Source organism: Arachis duranensis, chromosome 5, assembly GCF_000817695.3.
Source record: "Arachis duranensis cultivar V14167 chromosome 5, aradu.V14167.gnm2.J7QH, whole genome shotgun sequence".
NCBI lineage: Eukaryota > Viridiplantae > Streptophyta > Magnoliopsida > Fabales > Fabaceae > Arachis > Arachis duranensis.
In genome coordinates this window covers 244,998-262,035 of record NC_029776.3, presented here as the reverse complement: position 1 = coordinate 262,035, position 17,038 = coordinate 244,998, and the positions used below count along the sequence as shown (strand labels likewise).

The window sequence follows — 17,038 nt, the reverse complement described above, 5'->3', positions numbered from 1 at the left end:
TAGGTCCTTTACTCCATCAACTCTAATAGAGGACAAACTCTAACAGATGACAAAATAGTCCATAACATCCTCTATTTGGAAACACACTATTTTCTTCCAAATCTATTATATCTCGCATAACACTGACAATTTAACACTGTAACTTTAAGCTATATAATGCACACTCTGCAACTTCAATGTTCATAAGAAAAAAAATTCTCAACTTGTTATCAACTAATTCATACTCAGAAAATTAATGACTATGTCTCTTAAGTACTTGTCATCTTCAATGGATCTCATGAATCTAGACAACAAATCTGATTTGTTAAGATCCATCATCGTCATCGCTATCTCCCTCCTCCTTTGCCCTTGTCCACCACTCTAATCGCTTCCTTCAACTTCTTCTCCAAATCAATGTTCAGTAATCTCTTTAGTTTATATATGAGTGGCAACAACGACATTACTTGTTGTACTGAAAACTTGAATGCGAGGTCGAAATTGTCTACCAACTTGGATTCCGGAAAAGAAGGAATGAAGCACTATGGTCCATTTTAAATTAAATGAGAATTTGCATATGATGTCGAAGGATAATCTTTTCATAATGTCCTAATGTCTAACAATCTATATTGCTGAGTAGTTGTAGAACTTGAACGTTGTCAATGTTGAAAGTGATGCTGTTATTGAAGATGTAGGAGGAGATGCGTGGATGAAGTGCAGAAGAAGTGAATGTACCAATCACAGAGATTTAGGAAGTATGTGGTACATAACATGTTGAGGAAGGTGCGACACGCATGGTAGTTACACCATAACTTGATCTTGGACTTGAAGAAGAAGAAGGAAAATATGGAAAAGAAAGTGAGGAAGGAGATTATGAATGTTAAGGTTGTGCGAGATATTATGAAAATTGGGAAAGAACAATGTCGTTTTCGAACAAAGGGGTCAGAAGTCATTTTGTCTCCTGTTAGAGTTGTCAAAGACTATTTTATCTTCCATTAGAGTTGACGGAGTCAAAAATCTAAGTGATGACAGAATTAATTGTTAGAAACCAATAGAATAATTAATCTTAGTTGAAGACTAAAGTGTACCAAAATGGATAAATAATCTAGAATTAATTATATATTATTACAGCCCAAGCTAGCACCGTAATAATAACGATGACGAAATCTCAAAAGCTCCCGAATTTAGTGGAAAGTGTTCCCTTTTCCGTCTTCTTCTTCTTCCTCCTTTTCTTCTTCTTTTAATTTCATAAAAAATTATATTTACAATTGCAATTTTCTCTTTGTTGAGAGAGAGAGAGAGAGAGAGAGAGAGGTTACGTCAATGGCGGACCAGAGGGAGGCTGAATGCGTCGCCAACGAGATGGCAGTCCATGTCCTCCTCTCTACCTCCGCCGCAATCCGTGGCTTCCAAGGTTCAGCGATTGAAGGACAATGTTAAGGTAATGTGTTTTTCATTTCCATGCATACCTTCCTTCTTCTTCTTGCTCGTAGTTGAAACTGGAATTTTAGTTCTGAGCTTGTTTATTCGTTATTTCTTCACTTATAAGTTAACGAACGGTTCTTTATCGGTTTTTTTCCCGAAAGAATTGTAGTGACTAGAAATGAGTTAGTTTTGGCATTTGAGAAACTTTATTTATTATTTGTTTTGTTCGATTTCTTTGCAGTTTTGGAATTTTTTTTTTCTCAAAAGAATATAATGTAGTTGGAATAAGATAGCATGGTGATTAAATTCATAGTGTTGAGAAGGAATATAATTAGATGGAGAGGAATAGAGTGGAGTGGCATAATTGTTTCACTCCATTTTGGATATATTCTACTGCAATAGAAAGGAATAATGATTAAAAAAATGTCATCTTTGTTATAACATGTTCTTTACGTTTTCATTTTACTGATTCAGAAAATGACACTTGCCTTTGCTTCTCTGCTACGCTTATCGCATTGCATTGCTCTGCATCTAAGGAGCATGACGAAATTCTTGTTGTTTATGTGTCTTCGCAACTGCTCAGGTTTTGTTTCTGTGTTTCGAGGCTACGGTTTCGGAACTGTAGACTGTAGTCAGTGAAAGAGAATAATTTTTGTTGAAATTCATTACTGTATGGATCAAGATGGATAATTGAAAAGAAAATTAATAAAATCAGTTAGAAACTAATTTGGGTCAAAGCAGTATTTTTTTTACCTTAAAGTTTCATGAAAAGAAAAAAAAAATCTGAAAATAATAAGGTTGTGATCTTGTAAGATGCATCCGAAGTGAGAACTATGATATTATATTTTGAGAGTAATAAGACTATTATGTTATTTGCCGACCAGGAAATAGGCACTGCCTTTTGGAAATCTTGTTTAGGACAGTAGAAAAAATGTATTGTTTGGGTGTTTGGGTTGTTTGTAGTAGGTATTAATTTCCAACCTCCATATGACCATGTGCTAAATTTTTTTTGTATATGTGCTTTTTCTGAAATGCCTTCATATCATTTGAAGTACTTGTACATTAAACAAGCTCGGTTGATGTTTTGAATATTTTTGTTTCTGTGGTGTACTGGTCAATGTTCTCGTATCATGCAATATTTGTTTAGGCATGTCTTAATAATCTCATCAGGTACTTTGCACAGCTTGCTAGAAAAAACTACTTGCAGTTAAGACAAGAAGCAACTGAACTTCACGCATATGCAAATGCAAAGCTTGATCGAGTTACACGATATCTTGGTGTTCTTGCTGAGAAATCCCGCAAGTTAGGTACATCACTATATTGTATTGATTCACGGTTCTCTAGATATGCAGAAGGCGTAGGTCTGTCATTTTTCTTATTGATTCTTTTTTTTGACTGGGTCACACCAAGTTTAGATGAATTGAAGAATATAAGTGGGCATTCATGGAGAGAGAAGTTATAAGATAAGCCCTCTTTTGTAAATGTTATGTTGAATAAGCTGAACTTCTGAACAACGTTTGAATAGGCAAATATAGGAGTGCTTATGCTTGAAATATGAACATTTAGAATTTTGATGATTCAATAAGGTCTGTGATTCTATAGTCAGAAAATATTTGTAAAACAGATACTGGTCAAGCTGTTTCCAGCAATCATAATAACAATTTCCATAAGTTAAAATGTTAGCTAATGAAAATGAAAATAAGCCCAAAAGAAAGAAGGGTTTGTAAGGCTGTTTTAATTAGCTCATCCAGACAATCAAAACTTCTCATAATTTCTTATTTGTATTAGAGAGGCCCAAGTGAGCTGCAAATATGTAAATGAGCCCATCCATAAATTCTTGAAATATTTTTGTTCAAAGTGTTGCAAGGTCTAATATTCTGTGAGCCATAAAATTAGTTCCATGCAGGCTTGAGACTTTTTCTTTAAACAAATGTTGGAAGCTTTTCTATTTTATTTATTTATTTTCTTTTATTTTTTGAAGTTTTTGAGAAAGCACGTTTTGAACAAATATTCTGATGCATGCATATCATAGTATTTGCCTTTTCTTGTAAGCTATTCTGTTGTTTGCTCTTGTGATTTTATATCTTGAATTTTGTGGCTGCTTATGATTGCTAGATCAAGCTGCCCTTGAAACTGAAGCAAGAATATCTTCAATGATCTATGAGAAAAAGAGATTGTTCAATGACTTATTGACATCCAAAGGTAATTAGTATGTGTAATTTCTTTATTATTGTTAGTTTCCTTGTATTGAGTTCAGGTTTTCCTCAAAGATAATGTTTATATATTACGTAATGTAATGAAGTATATTGTTAGTGGAACACACAGGTAATCCCTATATTGCATGGCCTCCGTGTTTTTAAGCATATTCAAATGTGTGCTTTGATATCATTTGCAGGCAACATACGTGTTTTCTGCCGCACAAGACCATTATTTGAAGATGAAGGTCCTTCAGTCATTGAATTTCCCAATGATTTTACTATCCGTGTAAATACCGGTGATGAATCCTTGTCTAACTCCAAGAAAGATTTTGAATTTGACAGAGTTTACGGTCCTCATGTTGGACAGGGTAAAGTTGTATTTTATTTAACATCTTTTTTGTGTTCAAACTTCAAAACCTCTTGCATGCTTTTGAATTACCTTGCAATAAATATTCTGTTTGCAGCTGAGTTGTTCACTGATGTTCAGCCACTAGTGCAATCAGCATTGGATGGATATAATGTTTCAATATTTGCATATGGACAAACCAATTCTGGAAAGACGCACACAATGGTTATTCTTTCTGTCTTTCACCTTGTGTGCATTGTGCTCTGGGCATACTTTTGGCCTGCTTCTCAAAAGAAATAAATAGTTACATGCAGGTCTTGAATTCAATGCTGATTGAAAAATGGAAATCCTATCTGATAAATGAAGTCAATTATTTTACCCATTCTTTCACTTAGTCAAGAATATTGCGCCTAAATTTGTATGTTTGATGTTCATTCATTGTTGTCAGGAAGGACCAGACTATGATCGAGGTCTATATGCTCGTTGTTTTGAGGAGCTGTTTGATTTAACCAACTCAGATTCAACTGCCACTTCTCAGTACCAATTTAGCATTACCGTTTTTGAGCTCTATAATGAACAGGTCCTGTTCTCTTTTACTTACTATATACAACTTTTCTGGTATCCACTGTTTGCTTCCTGGTTTTGGTTGGCATTAGATTATCAAGGCCTTCTTTTTTAAATGTTCCTGCAGGCTAGAGATCTTGTCTCGGTGTCAGGGAAAAGCAAGCCTAAAGTCTCTTTTGGATTGCCTGAATGTTTCATAGAACTAGTGCAGGAAAAAGTTGATAACCCTCCAGAGTTTGTTAGGGTTTTGAAAGCTGCATTTCAGAGTCGAGGAAATGATACACTAAAGATTAATGTTTCTCATTTGTATGGTCTAACTTCCCTGCTCACAACAATCTTTGCAACGAAATATTGAAATTTGAGTGATCTAAATGGAATTTTTATTTATTGTTGAATTGAATATGAATGAAATACAAATACGTTCTAGTTTTATGTAATATCCATTTTAATCACATGTCGTAAACGGAAATATCCTACAAAGTTCAAAGTTAAAGTTCTTAATATTTACATTTACAACATTAATAGACTCATATTGTACATTGTTTCATGATTTCAGTTTGTTTTTGCATGATATACTTCAACTGATAGCTTATTTCCACTAAGGTAGTTGGTGATATCAGTGCACTTAGGATGTTGTATTATAATATGTATAATTTTCTTATTTCACAAAAAAAGTTTTGCACTTGGTTGACTCGGTTAAGTAACAATAGAAGAAGGAAGTATGTAATGCATGAATCGTAATAAAATAATGGCCTAATTAAGCAACAAGATCCATTAGTTTGCCTTAGGTTTCTTCAAATTTATTACCATGATAATATTCTGGGGTAAAAAGTAAGTGAAAGATTATTGTGCGATTTTATGTTCATCTGTCCTGTGTTAGTGGATTTTTTCTTGGTACTGTTCACTAATTTAGACAAGTGCCTTTCTCTAATATGCCTTCATTTTCAGGATTGTCACAATACACATATTTCATAACAATTTGATCATCGGTGAAAACTCATATAGCAAACTCTCTCTTGTTGATTTGGCCGGAAGTGAAGGTTTAATAACGGAAGATGATAGTGGTGAGCGTGTCACAGATTTGCTGCATGTTATGAAGTCACTTTCAGCGTATGTCATTTTAATTCTTAACATTTTTCTTCTCTTTCAACTATATGTTTTATTTGCCTACTAGCCAGCTAATATTTTTTTATTTTGTCTATTCATGTGATTTGGTTCAAATGTTATCTGTTATCCTAGATTTTTGGTGGTTTGTCTCTTTTTATTACATGGTGTAAATGGTGCTTGCTCAACATTAGTTAACTAAAAAAAAGACTTCTTGCTGTACCACAACCTAGCAAGCTTAATTTACTTTTGGTAGAGGCGAATAGGGTTCATTATATGATCCTTTTATTACCAAATGGTCTAGAGTTCAATCCATTCTTCTTAAATGTTACCATGCAACACATGGTAGGGGAGCCTATACATTCATGCTTCAGGCTGAATGATTTCTTGCATGAGGGAATGTCTTAGATAAAATAAAAAGTTATTTTGAGTGCCTTATTCGATAGTTTAAGTTTTGGGAGAGTTAAGTAATGGTCTCTTATTATAACTAATTCTGCTTGGGGAATTAATCTACAAATAGTTTGCCTCGTATGACTATATCAACTTTGTATTCTCCTTAGGGGGCTTGTTTCTCTTGATATGCCGGTCAACAAAAATTGTACCAATGAAATAAACTACGCTAGCTTCTTTAACAAATGCCAAACAATCTATTCTAATAGATACCTGCAGAATGATGTTTGACCAGGTTGGGAATCGATTTAAAACCCCAAACTGGTGCCACCAAATATTAATAGGTAGTTTCACATAGAAGGACAAGCAATTCATTGCATAGAGAAACAGCAACAGAACAATGTTGGAACAGATGGGGAATGGATTGGAATGAGTGCACCACAGAAATGTAATCCAGTAGTAATAGGTGGAAACATATGCATTATGCAAGTTATTGCAACCCAACCCGAGTTTCTCCAAATGTATAACTTATGAATAAACCTACCCTTTTTGTGTTGTGAAGTCTACGGTGTGTCATATGTGCATGCACACAGGCCCGTTTGAAATACTTTATGAACCACAAATTAGGTGATATGCTTAAAATCTACAAAACTGAATCGTAACGTGATTTCTCCTTGTAAAATCATGATTTCCGTTTTCATTCATGTTGAAGTGTTATAGAAAGTTTAGAAATTTCTCTCATTTCTTGCTGCATTTTATATTTGTCTTTACAGTTTGGGAGATGTTTTGTCTTCTTTGACCTCAAAGAAGGATGCTATTCCTTATGAGAACTCAGTGATAACAAAACTGCTTGCAGACTCGCTTGGTAATTCTTCTTATTTCTATTTATTTAGAAACTAATGGTGGCATTTGTGTACTCTTTATAGAGTTAGAGAAGAGACAGTAGAGAGAAGAGAGAAGAGGAAAACTAGAAAGAGAAGTAGGAATTGATAATTATGAATAATGAATCACAAAAGCACTGAATCTGTGCTTGTATACATAGAGAGGAGTGTGTTTTCAGCTAGTTAGTGAAGAGGGGCAGGAGAGTCAATACACACTTAAGTTAGTCAGGAGAATCTGAGTTGGTTAGAGGGAACTGTGGTAGCTAGCATTGTCTTGACAGATCAGTAGCCACTTCTAACTTCTAGACTCTTCTAGAGAATTCCCTAACTCCTATTACTCTCCTGGTCATTGTACATTAGATTCTTGATGTATTGATGACAATAATAGATTGTCTGTTCTTGTCGAGATGTTAAAATGCTTTGACATGTTGGCCCTGGTGGTGGTGTTTTGGTTTGTTAATATAGTGATATCTTATCTGTTTGTAAATTCAAGCTGGATAGTAAAGGTCTGTGATGAAAACGATTACTGAAATCTGAACGAAATTTTTACAGCACATCTATAAGATAGGTAGTGTTGTATGTGGAGGATGTTGGGCAGTGAATGAACCCATATATGCCAATCTGTAAAAGGCATACAGTAGCCCAAGTTTGGTGGTATAATGCTAGTAAAGTGGGTTTTTACTCCATCTATGGTTTTTGACTTATTCCACCAATGGATAACTTCTTATCCCTCCACTGTGTAGAAAAACTCTGTTAAAAGTGTGAAGTGACACTGTGAACATAATCTGTGGTGCTTTCGTTTGACATAGAAACTGATTCTCAATATAATTATTTATATTGCATTGTCATGATTTGGAATTCAGTTATATTTGCTTAAATTTAGGCACATAATCACCTTTGTTGTAAATTCTCTTTGATGTTTATAGGTGGGAATTCAAAAACACTGATGATAGTGAATCTATGTCCAAATATTTCAAATTTATCCGAGACATTATCGTCTGTCAGTTTCTCTGCCAGAGCACGAAATTCTGTACTAAGCCTTGGAAACCAAGATACAATGAAGTGGGGAGATGATGTATGTTCTTCCCTATCCCCATTTCTTTCTTTGGCCTTCATCCCCTGCTATCTTCTGTGTGATTTGAAATGTGATTTGCTAGTTTAAAAGAAAGAGACCATATAATGCAAGATTGATTCATATATGTGGTGTAACTGATTAACTTAGTTAGAATTCAGTTCACTATACTTTTCCTTGTATTTGTCCTTCTGACCTTACAAGTCTTTTTAGGTCATTGCAGCAGAGAGTTCAAGATTACAATTTTGCTATTTAGATTTAACGTGTCATGGCTCTTATAGGCGAATGATTCCCGGAAGGAATTGTATGCAAGAGAGAAAGAAGTCCAAGATCTGAAGGAAGAGGTTCTGGGACTTAAGCAGCTGCTTAAAGACGCAAATGATCAGTGTGTTCTACTCTTCAATGAAGTTCAGAAGGCATGGAAAGTTACTTCTACATTGCAGACAGATCTAAAGGTATGGTAATTTATTTAAGTGTCATGGATATGGTGGCAGGTTTCTAAAATAGTTTGGCAATGTTGCTTTCTCCATGTAACACACTAATGATGTTACTCTGGTAGATAACAATATATTCTTCACATGTGGCAAGTAACAAGATTCTTGTTCAGCATTTGAATGTTTCTTATGTGGCTAAATAAACACAACCAAAATATTTCATTTGTTGCATTTGTTTATATATATTTTTGGGCTTGCATTCTAGGTGTGCATTTGGTCAATTACAACTTCTGCAGATGCCATGTTATATTATTTGTTCTCATCAAATAGTAATCCCCCCCCTCTCAAAACTCCAATCTGATATATTGTTGAAAGAAGTCATATATGCTTTGTTTTCTTGAAATATATAGATAATTTTTCACTGCAAAATGTTCTTTGGTTTCCACTATTTTGCAAAAAATCATTTTGTCCTTTCAATATTTGATTGTTACTGTTGAACAAAAGGCTTGCAATGTTTTACATTGTTGTTTCTTTGCTCAGGCAGAGCATATTCTTCTGGAAGATCATAACATAGAGAAAGAACAAAGTGCTCAGCTTAGAAATCAAGTTTCTCGTCTGTTACAGTTAGAGCAAGAACAAAACTTGAAGATACAACAGCGGGATTCAACCATCCAAACCTTGCAGGTTGATATCCTATTACAAGGAAAGCATTCATTAGACATTTTCACAAATGATTTATAAGTCCAATTTATAAGTGTTCTCTTATATAATGATACTTTTTTTTTCTGATATAAAACTTAGATGTTCTGAAAATGAGCTTTGTATGCAAAAAATTGAGGCTTGTTTCAGTAGGTGGAGTTGGCTATATGGATAAAAGATGTGAGAGTATTTTGTTGTGAATCAGTTTAACATTTAAACCAAAAGCATTTATATTGTTTTTCTTTTAATAGTTTTACCAGTGGTTTTTATATATATATTGGACAACTCTTACATCTCATTAATTTTTCTATTTATGCCCAAACCATCTAAGTCAATAATATTCTACCATATTTTCTCCAATAGGCACTATTTCAACTCTCTCTAACGCATCAATTCCTAATTCTATCATCTCTAGTGTGTCCACGTATCTAATGCAGTAACTTCATCAAGTGTGTCCATTCATTCCTAATCCTTTCATTTCTTATGCTTTGACAATGTTGTGAAAATAATGACATTTCAGGATCAACCTTTGTATGCAATTCAGCCAGCTCTTATTGACTTATTCATCTTGGTTTATGATGAGATTTGAGTAGATGAATTATTGAGTTGTGAAATAATCATTCTCATGCAAATCACATTGAAGCTACACTTCCCATCTTCTGTGTCTCTGCATATTCTTTTATCTTGCTAGAGGTTTGGGTATCACTTCCTGTATCCAAATAATCATTAAAGTTGTTATAATCCATTGTGATTTCTTCCGGTCATCACTTATCAGAGCTTTGATTGAAGGAACAACCACTAAGCACAATTTTGAGATGCTCACTGCATTGTCTTCCTTTTACCCATTTACTAGATGTCTATAACAAAATATTTTGTTAGTCTATTCTTCTGGAGTGAAAATCTTTTGCAAGGATCCTTTTGATTGTGAGTAATATAGAACCGGTGGGCCAATTTGTTTAGTTTAGGTGCCAAACAAACCATGTCTTTCAAGTATTTCATTCCATTGTCTGTGACATGGCACTGTGGACCATGACCTGCAGCTATGAGCTATAGCTTTGTTGTATAATGTGGCGTTAGCAACTTTTTTCTTTAGATGCATGTAATCTGTTTTCTTAATACTTGTCCGCTAATATACTTGATGTCTGTTTGTCTTTTTTGTTACAGGCTAAAATTGGAACCCTTGAAGCACGATTCAATGAAGCTCTTAGATCCAGCAGCACTGGGTCAAATGGCATGAATTCCATTGGTAGTGGGAATGACATGAATTCTTCTACAGTAAACATGAAGCTGGAAGCAGAACTCAAGAAACGTGATGCTCTAATTGAGGTCTGTTATACATAACAATTTATCTGACTGGAATGCTTCCAATATTCCCTTCAAGTAGGATTCTGGTTATTGCTTTAGACTCTTTTATTCCTTTTTTTTTCCCCATCAAAACATCTTTTGCACCCATGTATTCAACTGAGAAAATTTTAGCTAAGCAATAACTAGTTGGTCAAATGGCACCAATTCTTGTAAATCTTGGCCTGCCCCTGATGAGATACTTGTTAACCGTCTTAATATCCATGAAAAGGTGAGAATACTAGACCTGCAACTGACTCTTTCGGTTTTCTCTTCTGATAAACTTTTTAGATTAAAAGATCTGCTATTTTACTTATCCCAAAAAGGAAGCATGCCATAAGTGAATGCCATAATTCTTTTAGATTAAGTTTTGATGTGCTTAATTTTCAATTCAATATTTTGCAGAGGTTGCACGAAGAAAATGAGAAATTATTTGATAAATTAACAGAGAAAAAGTCTTTGTCTGGATCGCCTCAGGTAGGCAAATTTTATTTCATAACAAAATAACTGTTCTCATTTGTGGTGGTGTATATACATATATTTTGTGTGCATATTAATCAACAAGCTACATTGAATAACTTCATAGTTCCAATAATTGGATTTAATGTTCACTATAATTTTACTTAAATGTATAAAATTATTTTCAAAATATAAGTAAATGTTGATGTTGATATTAGAATAGTTATATATAGATGTTCAATTTATTTATTCTTAAACTTAATATGCGTGATTATCTTGATGTCATGATAACATTCACGGGTTGGGCTAGTACAGTTCATACATTCAAAGGTGAAAAATACTCTGTGAAAAGAGATCTCCTAACTTAAAAATATAACTAAATTATTTTATTTTATCACTATTTTCCGCTATGCCTAATTCGTCTGTATTCTTTTGGTGGATTGTAAAACTTCTTCATGTTATTCTCTTCACTAGATAAGTTCTCAAATTCTGTTTCCTCTATGTCGGTTTTCTTTGAGCATATATATGGGATAGACAGCACAACCAAAAATATTGTGACCATTATTTTATTGCCTGCTTTCATGCTGTCTATGTAGTGTTTTTGTTTGAAAAAATTCTTCCTTTATTTACAGTTTTCAAGTACATCATCCAAGGGATCAGTTAATGTTCAGCCTCAAAATATAGGGAGGTATATTCTAATTTAGTTCCTGTAGGTTTTGTTATTGTATTTTTTTTTTTAAATCATATGATTCTGGTGATTATTGGCTATATTCTCATTGTTTGGAATATGGAATGATCCCAGCAATAATACAAGATCTCGTTCCATGGATGTTCTTCCTTCACCCTTGGTGACAGATAAAAATGGTGGCGCATTTGCTATAGTTAGATCTGGATCTGAGAAAGATAAGGTTACCCCAGCGGGTGAATATCTTACTGCTGCCCTGAATGACTTTAATCCAGATCAATATGATGGCCATGCTGCCATTGCGGATGGTGCAAACAAGCTTCTGATGCTGGTATTATATTGATATGTGTAGCATTTATTTTGTTGAGAATGGATGAATTATAATGTGTGTGGAGATGTGTCGTATTTTAAGCTTTTTGTGGGGAGGAGTTCTTGTTAAAATCCTTATCACAAGTCTAAACTTTAACAATTCCATGTCTCTGGTAATCTGCTAATTACTCATTGGATGGTACAGTGCCTAGATGCACTGAAGGTTTTGGGCAGATCCGCATTGTGAGTTCCATTTCTAGTTGCCAAAATTTGGGCTTAAGAATTATACTCAATCAAGTTTGAAAGTTTATAAATATTTAGTTTGTTTAGGTGTTTGATGATTATTGGTTTGTTTAATTTATTCTGATATTCGAGACTGAAGAGCTGTACCTGGTGAGACAATAGAATCCCTTATGAATGAGAAAATAAAATGAAACAGTAAGATTAAATTGCTAAAAAAATACCTCTTTGCATATCAGGAATTGAAATTCCTTTAAATGCAGAGAGAATCAATGGAAGGCCATAAACACAATTATATCCCATAACAAATGTAAGAGCAGACCAAGACACCCTTGAAAAAATTTGCTCTGATGTTGATTGCTCTGCATCTTCTGTCTAGACAAAATAAAGTATGAACAGCATGATAATATCCATTACACTTACAGGGTAGAAATGCAACGATTGCAGGTTCTAGCTGCAGTCATTAAAGGTGGTTCCTTCAGGGAACATGAGATGCTTGCTGAAATTAGGGATGCTGTTTTCTCTTTTATTCAGAAAATGGAGCCAAAGCGAGTAATGGATACAATGCTTGTTTCCCGTGTTAGAATCCTCTATATACGATCTTTGATTGCTAGATATCCAGAGTTGCAATCCATTAAGGTAACAAAAATTTGGTATGTATTTGCTGGTGGTCTAGTAAATTGAATTTGGCGTGGATACTCTGATTAATTTGCATATTGGATTGGAAGGTTTTGCCAGTTGAGTGCTTTCTAGAAAAGGCTAATGCTGGACGCAGTAGAAGTTCCAGCAGAGGGAGTAGTCCTGGAAGATCTCCTGTGCAGTATTTTGATGAGCAGATTCGAGGATTTAAAGTGAATATAAAGCCTGAGAAGAAGTCCAAATTTTCATCTGTTGTTTTGAAGATTCGTGGAATCGATGAGGTAATGCCTACATCCTCTAATCTCCTTTTTGATGATTAGTTTACCGATGTAGTTTTCTCTTTTGATCTTTGAGATCCATAAAAGAAAAAGAGTAAACCGTTGTTTTAGCCCTTAGAAGATTAGCTTGTAAGACAGCCTCTTCTCTTGGCTTGAAGCGTGATTAAGCATTGATCTACTTTTGCCTTATGTTGAAATTCCATCTTTATTTAGAAGAATGAATGTAACAAGGATCAAACTCTAAATTTGTTGGTCATAGAAATGTTGATACCGTGTCATTAAACCACTTATCCCAAAAGTTTAAGTTGTTAAATAGAAGTTTATGAATCGTTATATTATCTAATACATTTCAGAAATTCACCCAAAATAAGGGACTATCGTTCAAGGGCCAAAATATTGGTTCACTCAAATTAGATATCGCAAATGTTTTAGGTAGTTATTAATATGTGTGGAATGCTATACTTCACAACAAATCAATCTTTTGAACGTCAAAATGGTGGTTTATATAAAAATCATATACCACTTATCCCTATCTCGTGTTTTCACCTTTGTAAATGGCAGTTATTAAAAATTTTTTCCATGAAGATACATTCATTCTTTTAATTTGATTGAGGCTTCTTTTCTGCTACCATACTGGCTGAAAAATTCAATCTTTGAACTCAAGTCACGGATAGAAATTTTTTTTTTCGTTTATTTCTAAAATTGTTGTTGCCATTAACTTTAAAATTTGAAGTAAACTGCACAGGACACCTGGAGACAGCAGGTAACTGCTGTAAAGTTGAGGGAAATTACTGAGGAAGCGAAAGGTTTTGCAGTTGGAAACAAGCCTCTTGCTGCACTATTTGTACATACTCCTGCAGGTGAGCTGCAGCGTCAAATTAGAATCTGGCTTGCAGAGAGCTTTGATTTTCTCTCTCTTACTGCAAATGATGCACCTGGGGGATCAACTGGTCAGTTGGAGCTTATTTCAACTGCAATTATGGATGGTTGGATGGCTGGACTAGGTGCTGCTCAGCCTTCCAACACCGATGTACTTGGCCAACTACTACTTGAATATTCGAAATGTGTCTATACTTCCCAACTGCAACACTTGAAGGTATGCTTCATCTTAAATCTGTCTGGAGAATAGATTCAGTACAATTCATGTTCTCGACTCCTGCAAGAAGCCTTGCTTACATTGGGGCTATGTGTAGAGAGATGGTCAACTCAATGGGGTGATGCACTTTCCCTTTGTTTTGATATTTAGCAAATGGCCAATGAGCGTCTTTGGTGCAAAAAGGGTTTCACAAGTAGCATGCTTTGTTTTTCTTCTAGAAAACTTATAGGAGTGTGTATCTTATACTGGTTTTGTTTTCTTGTCTCCCATTTCTGATATGACATTTTATTAAGACCAAAAAGTAAATCCTGGTTTAAGAATAGAATATGAGGTTACTTTGTGTATATGGTCATCCTAAATCCATAAATGATTTATTTTTACTGTTTGACGAAAATGTCACTGAAAATAATCTGCTTTTGTTATTTATAATACAGATCATGTTTTGACTCTATGTTGTACTCATGTGGGTTATCAGGATATTGCTGGTACCCTGGGAACAGAAGAGGCCGACAATGCAGCACAGGTGGCTAAGTTGCGTTCAGCTCTAGAATCTGTTGATCTCAAAAAAAGAAGGGTACTTTTACTTTATTTAATTGCTATATCTCATGCACACATAATATTTTACAAACTGACTTTTGGATAGTTTCTTCATGAATTAAAAGAAAAGATTCACTAGTTACCATATGAATGAAGGTTGCATCACTTTCGTGTGAAATTTTAATATGAACAACTGTAGTGCGGTATTTTGTTTTAAAATGTTCACTTTTACACTTTTAAATTGATTTAATAAGAGCAAGAGCAAGAGGAAGTGGAAGTCCCATGACAGTATAATTGCTTTTGTTGCCACAAGCTTATTCTCGGACTTCCAGAGTGTGTGCGTGGTTAGGGGAGAAGATGTAAATGCAATATGTACCGGTTCTTGTGACCCACTCATGCACCACACCAGTTAGTTATGACCAAGGAGCTCTAAGGGGTTGTTTGTGAGTTGAGTTTGGACGAAAATGGAGAGCTTGTAGCACAATTTATTCTACAAGCTTTCCTTTCCCCTCCCCTTCCCTCCAAACCCTAACTCACAGACAACGTCTAAAGGATTCTTGGGAAGCCGGCATCCTAGGCTTCAGTTTGGTAATTGCTTCAGTTCCTTCTGAGCAGAAAAATAGGTGATTCAAAGATGGGGGAAAATGTTGCATTTGACAACAACTTCCATTCTTAAATGCTGTTCTGTCTATTGTCAGTGTTACACTTGGACCATATTAAGTTTTTGCGAAGTTAGGGTAGATGAAGCTTAACTTAAAGAAGGATCCTGATGCAATTTCTTAAATAATTATCATGTGCTCACATTGATTTCTTATCATATTTAGATTTTACAACAAATGAGAAGTGATGTAGCTTTATTTACACTGGAAAATGGTGATTCACCTGTGCAAAGTCCTTCTACTGCCGCAGAAGATTCACGATTGGCATCTCTCATTTCACTTGATAGCATATTGAAGCAAATAAAGGTTTTAGTTTCTTCTAAAAATCTGGTTTTAACTTGAATAAAAATAATAATTTTAACGTGTATTTTATTCAGGATATAACAAGACTTTCTAATATGAATACCATCGGGAGAAGTAAAAAGAGAGCAGTGTTAGTTTCTCTTGATGAACTAACACAACGGATGCCTTCCCTTCTTGAAATTGATCAACCCTGCGCTCAGAGGCACATCGCAGATGCTCGCCGCATGATTGAGGTATGCAAAGTGTTGGTCTGTCGGGCTACATTGTACCCCATTCATTACATGCTTATGGTCATCATCCTCTTTGTATATGGTTGTCCACCTTTTGCCCTGTTTTTTAAGAGTATTTGCTATACACATCCAAGTCTTTTTTGTTAACCAAGTTGGTCTAACATAACAAAAATCAGTTACGGCTAGCATTATTCCAAATCTTATTGTTTAATTCGTTAATGACCAAATAACACTGGAATAAATTAAAATTGTTTCATCAGCTGGTTGGGTTTGCAACCGAGTTAAATGCTAAGGAATGATTGGATACAAATTAATTTGAAATGATTTTCTCATTCCTTGTTTTTAAAATGAAATTTGATCGCCCAAATATAAATACGATTTATGATAGAATATTATGATTTCTGATTCATTTACCAATCCATGCTAGTGAGACCAGATTTGGTGGTTGTGATGGTGTTTGTTCAATTTTGTATGAAATTTATGGATTTATTATATTTTTCTTTGAGGTCAACTGGGTATAGCCTTTTTCCTCCAAGGTTTTAGATTCCTAAGCCTTTCTACCTGTATGGTGTAGTCAATTCCTGAAGATGAAAGCAGTATAGGCAAACCAGTAACAGACCTGGGTTCTGGCTCTGAAACTGATGCGACACAGTGGAACGTCCTCCAATTTAATACTGGCAATACCTCACCATTTATCATCAAATGTGGAGCAAACTCAAATTCAGAACTAATAATCAAAGCTGATGCTCGAGTTCAGGAACCTAAAGGAGGTGAGATCGTGAGGGTCGCACCTAGACCATCCGTGTTGGAAGATATGAGCTTGGAGCAAATGAAACAGGTATTTGCGGAACTACCTGAAGCTCTAAGCTTGCTTGCTTTGGCAAGGACGGCAGATGGCACTCGAGCACGATATTCTAGATTATATAGGACTTTAGCCATGAAGGTTCCATCCCTTAGGAACCTGGTCAGTGAGCTTGAAAAAGAGGGTGCCCTGAAAGATGTTAGGACATAACCTTATGATTGTGAACTAACATGCCTTGAGTCAATTGTGTTAATGGCTACAGTTCTTGGTAATCTTAATTTACGATAGTTATTATGCATGCAAATTAATTTTGGTGTGTATTTTTCTGTATGGAACTAACATTAAGATTTGGGCAATCGGTTACAAGAGGA

At 34.8% G+C, this 17,038-nt stretch overlaps 1 protein-coding gene across 4 annotated transcripts; it reads left to right on the top strand.

Annotated features, from left to right (window-relative positions):
- The first annotated feature begins 1,314 nt into the window (after window positions 1-1,314).
- LOC107487261 (kinesin-like protein KIN-14B) lies at window positions 1,315-16,985 on the top strand. 4 transcript variants are annotated; one of them, XM_021141853.2, is made up of 23 exons: window positions 1,315-1,417; window positions 2,572-2,708; window positions 3,517-3,603; window positions 3,797-3,967; window positions 4,064-4,170; window positions 4,394-4,525; window positions 4,637-4,815; window positions 5,458-5,619; window positions 6,777-6,868; window positions 7,811-7,959; window positions 8,238-8,411; window positions 8,931-9,074; window positions 10,254-10,415; window positions 10,836-10,907; window positions 11,522-11,577; window positions 11,692-11,905; window positions 12,571-12,762; window positions 12,852-13,043; window positions 13,786-14,136; window positions 14,612-14,710; window positions 15,498-15,638; window positions 15,710-15,868; window positions 16,440-16,985. In XM_021141853.2, exons 1-23 carry the CDS (start codon window positions 1,410-1,412, stop codon window positions 16,875-16,877), a joined length of 3,618 nt encoding a protein of 1,205 aa, XP_020997512.1. In that variant the 5' UTR covers window positions 1,315-1,409; the 3' UTR covers window positions 16,878-16,985. The 4 variants fall into 4 exon arrangements, with proteins under 4 accessions (XP_020997512.1, XP_020997513.1, XP_015963366.1 ...); XM_021141854.2 differs by having other exon boundaries at window positions 1,321-1,417; window positions 2,585-2,708; window positions 12,658-12,762; XM_016107880.3 differs by having other exon boundaries at window positions 1,321-1,417; window positions 2,585-2,708.
- Window positions 16,986-17,038: the final 53 nt, after the last annotated feature.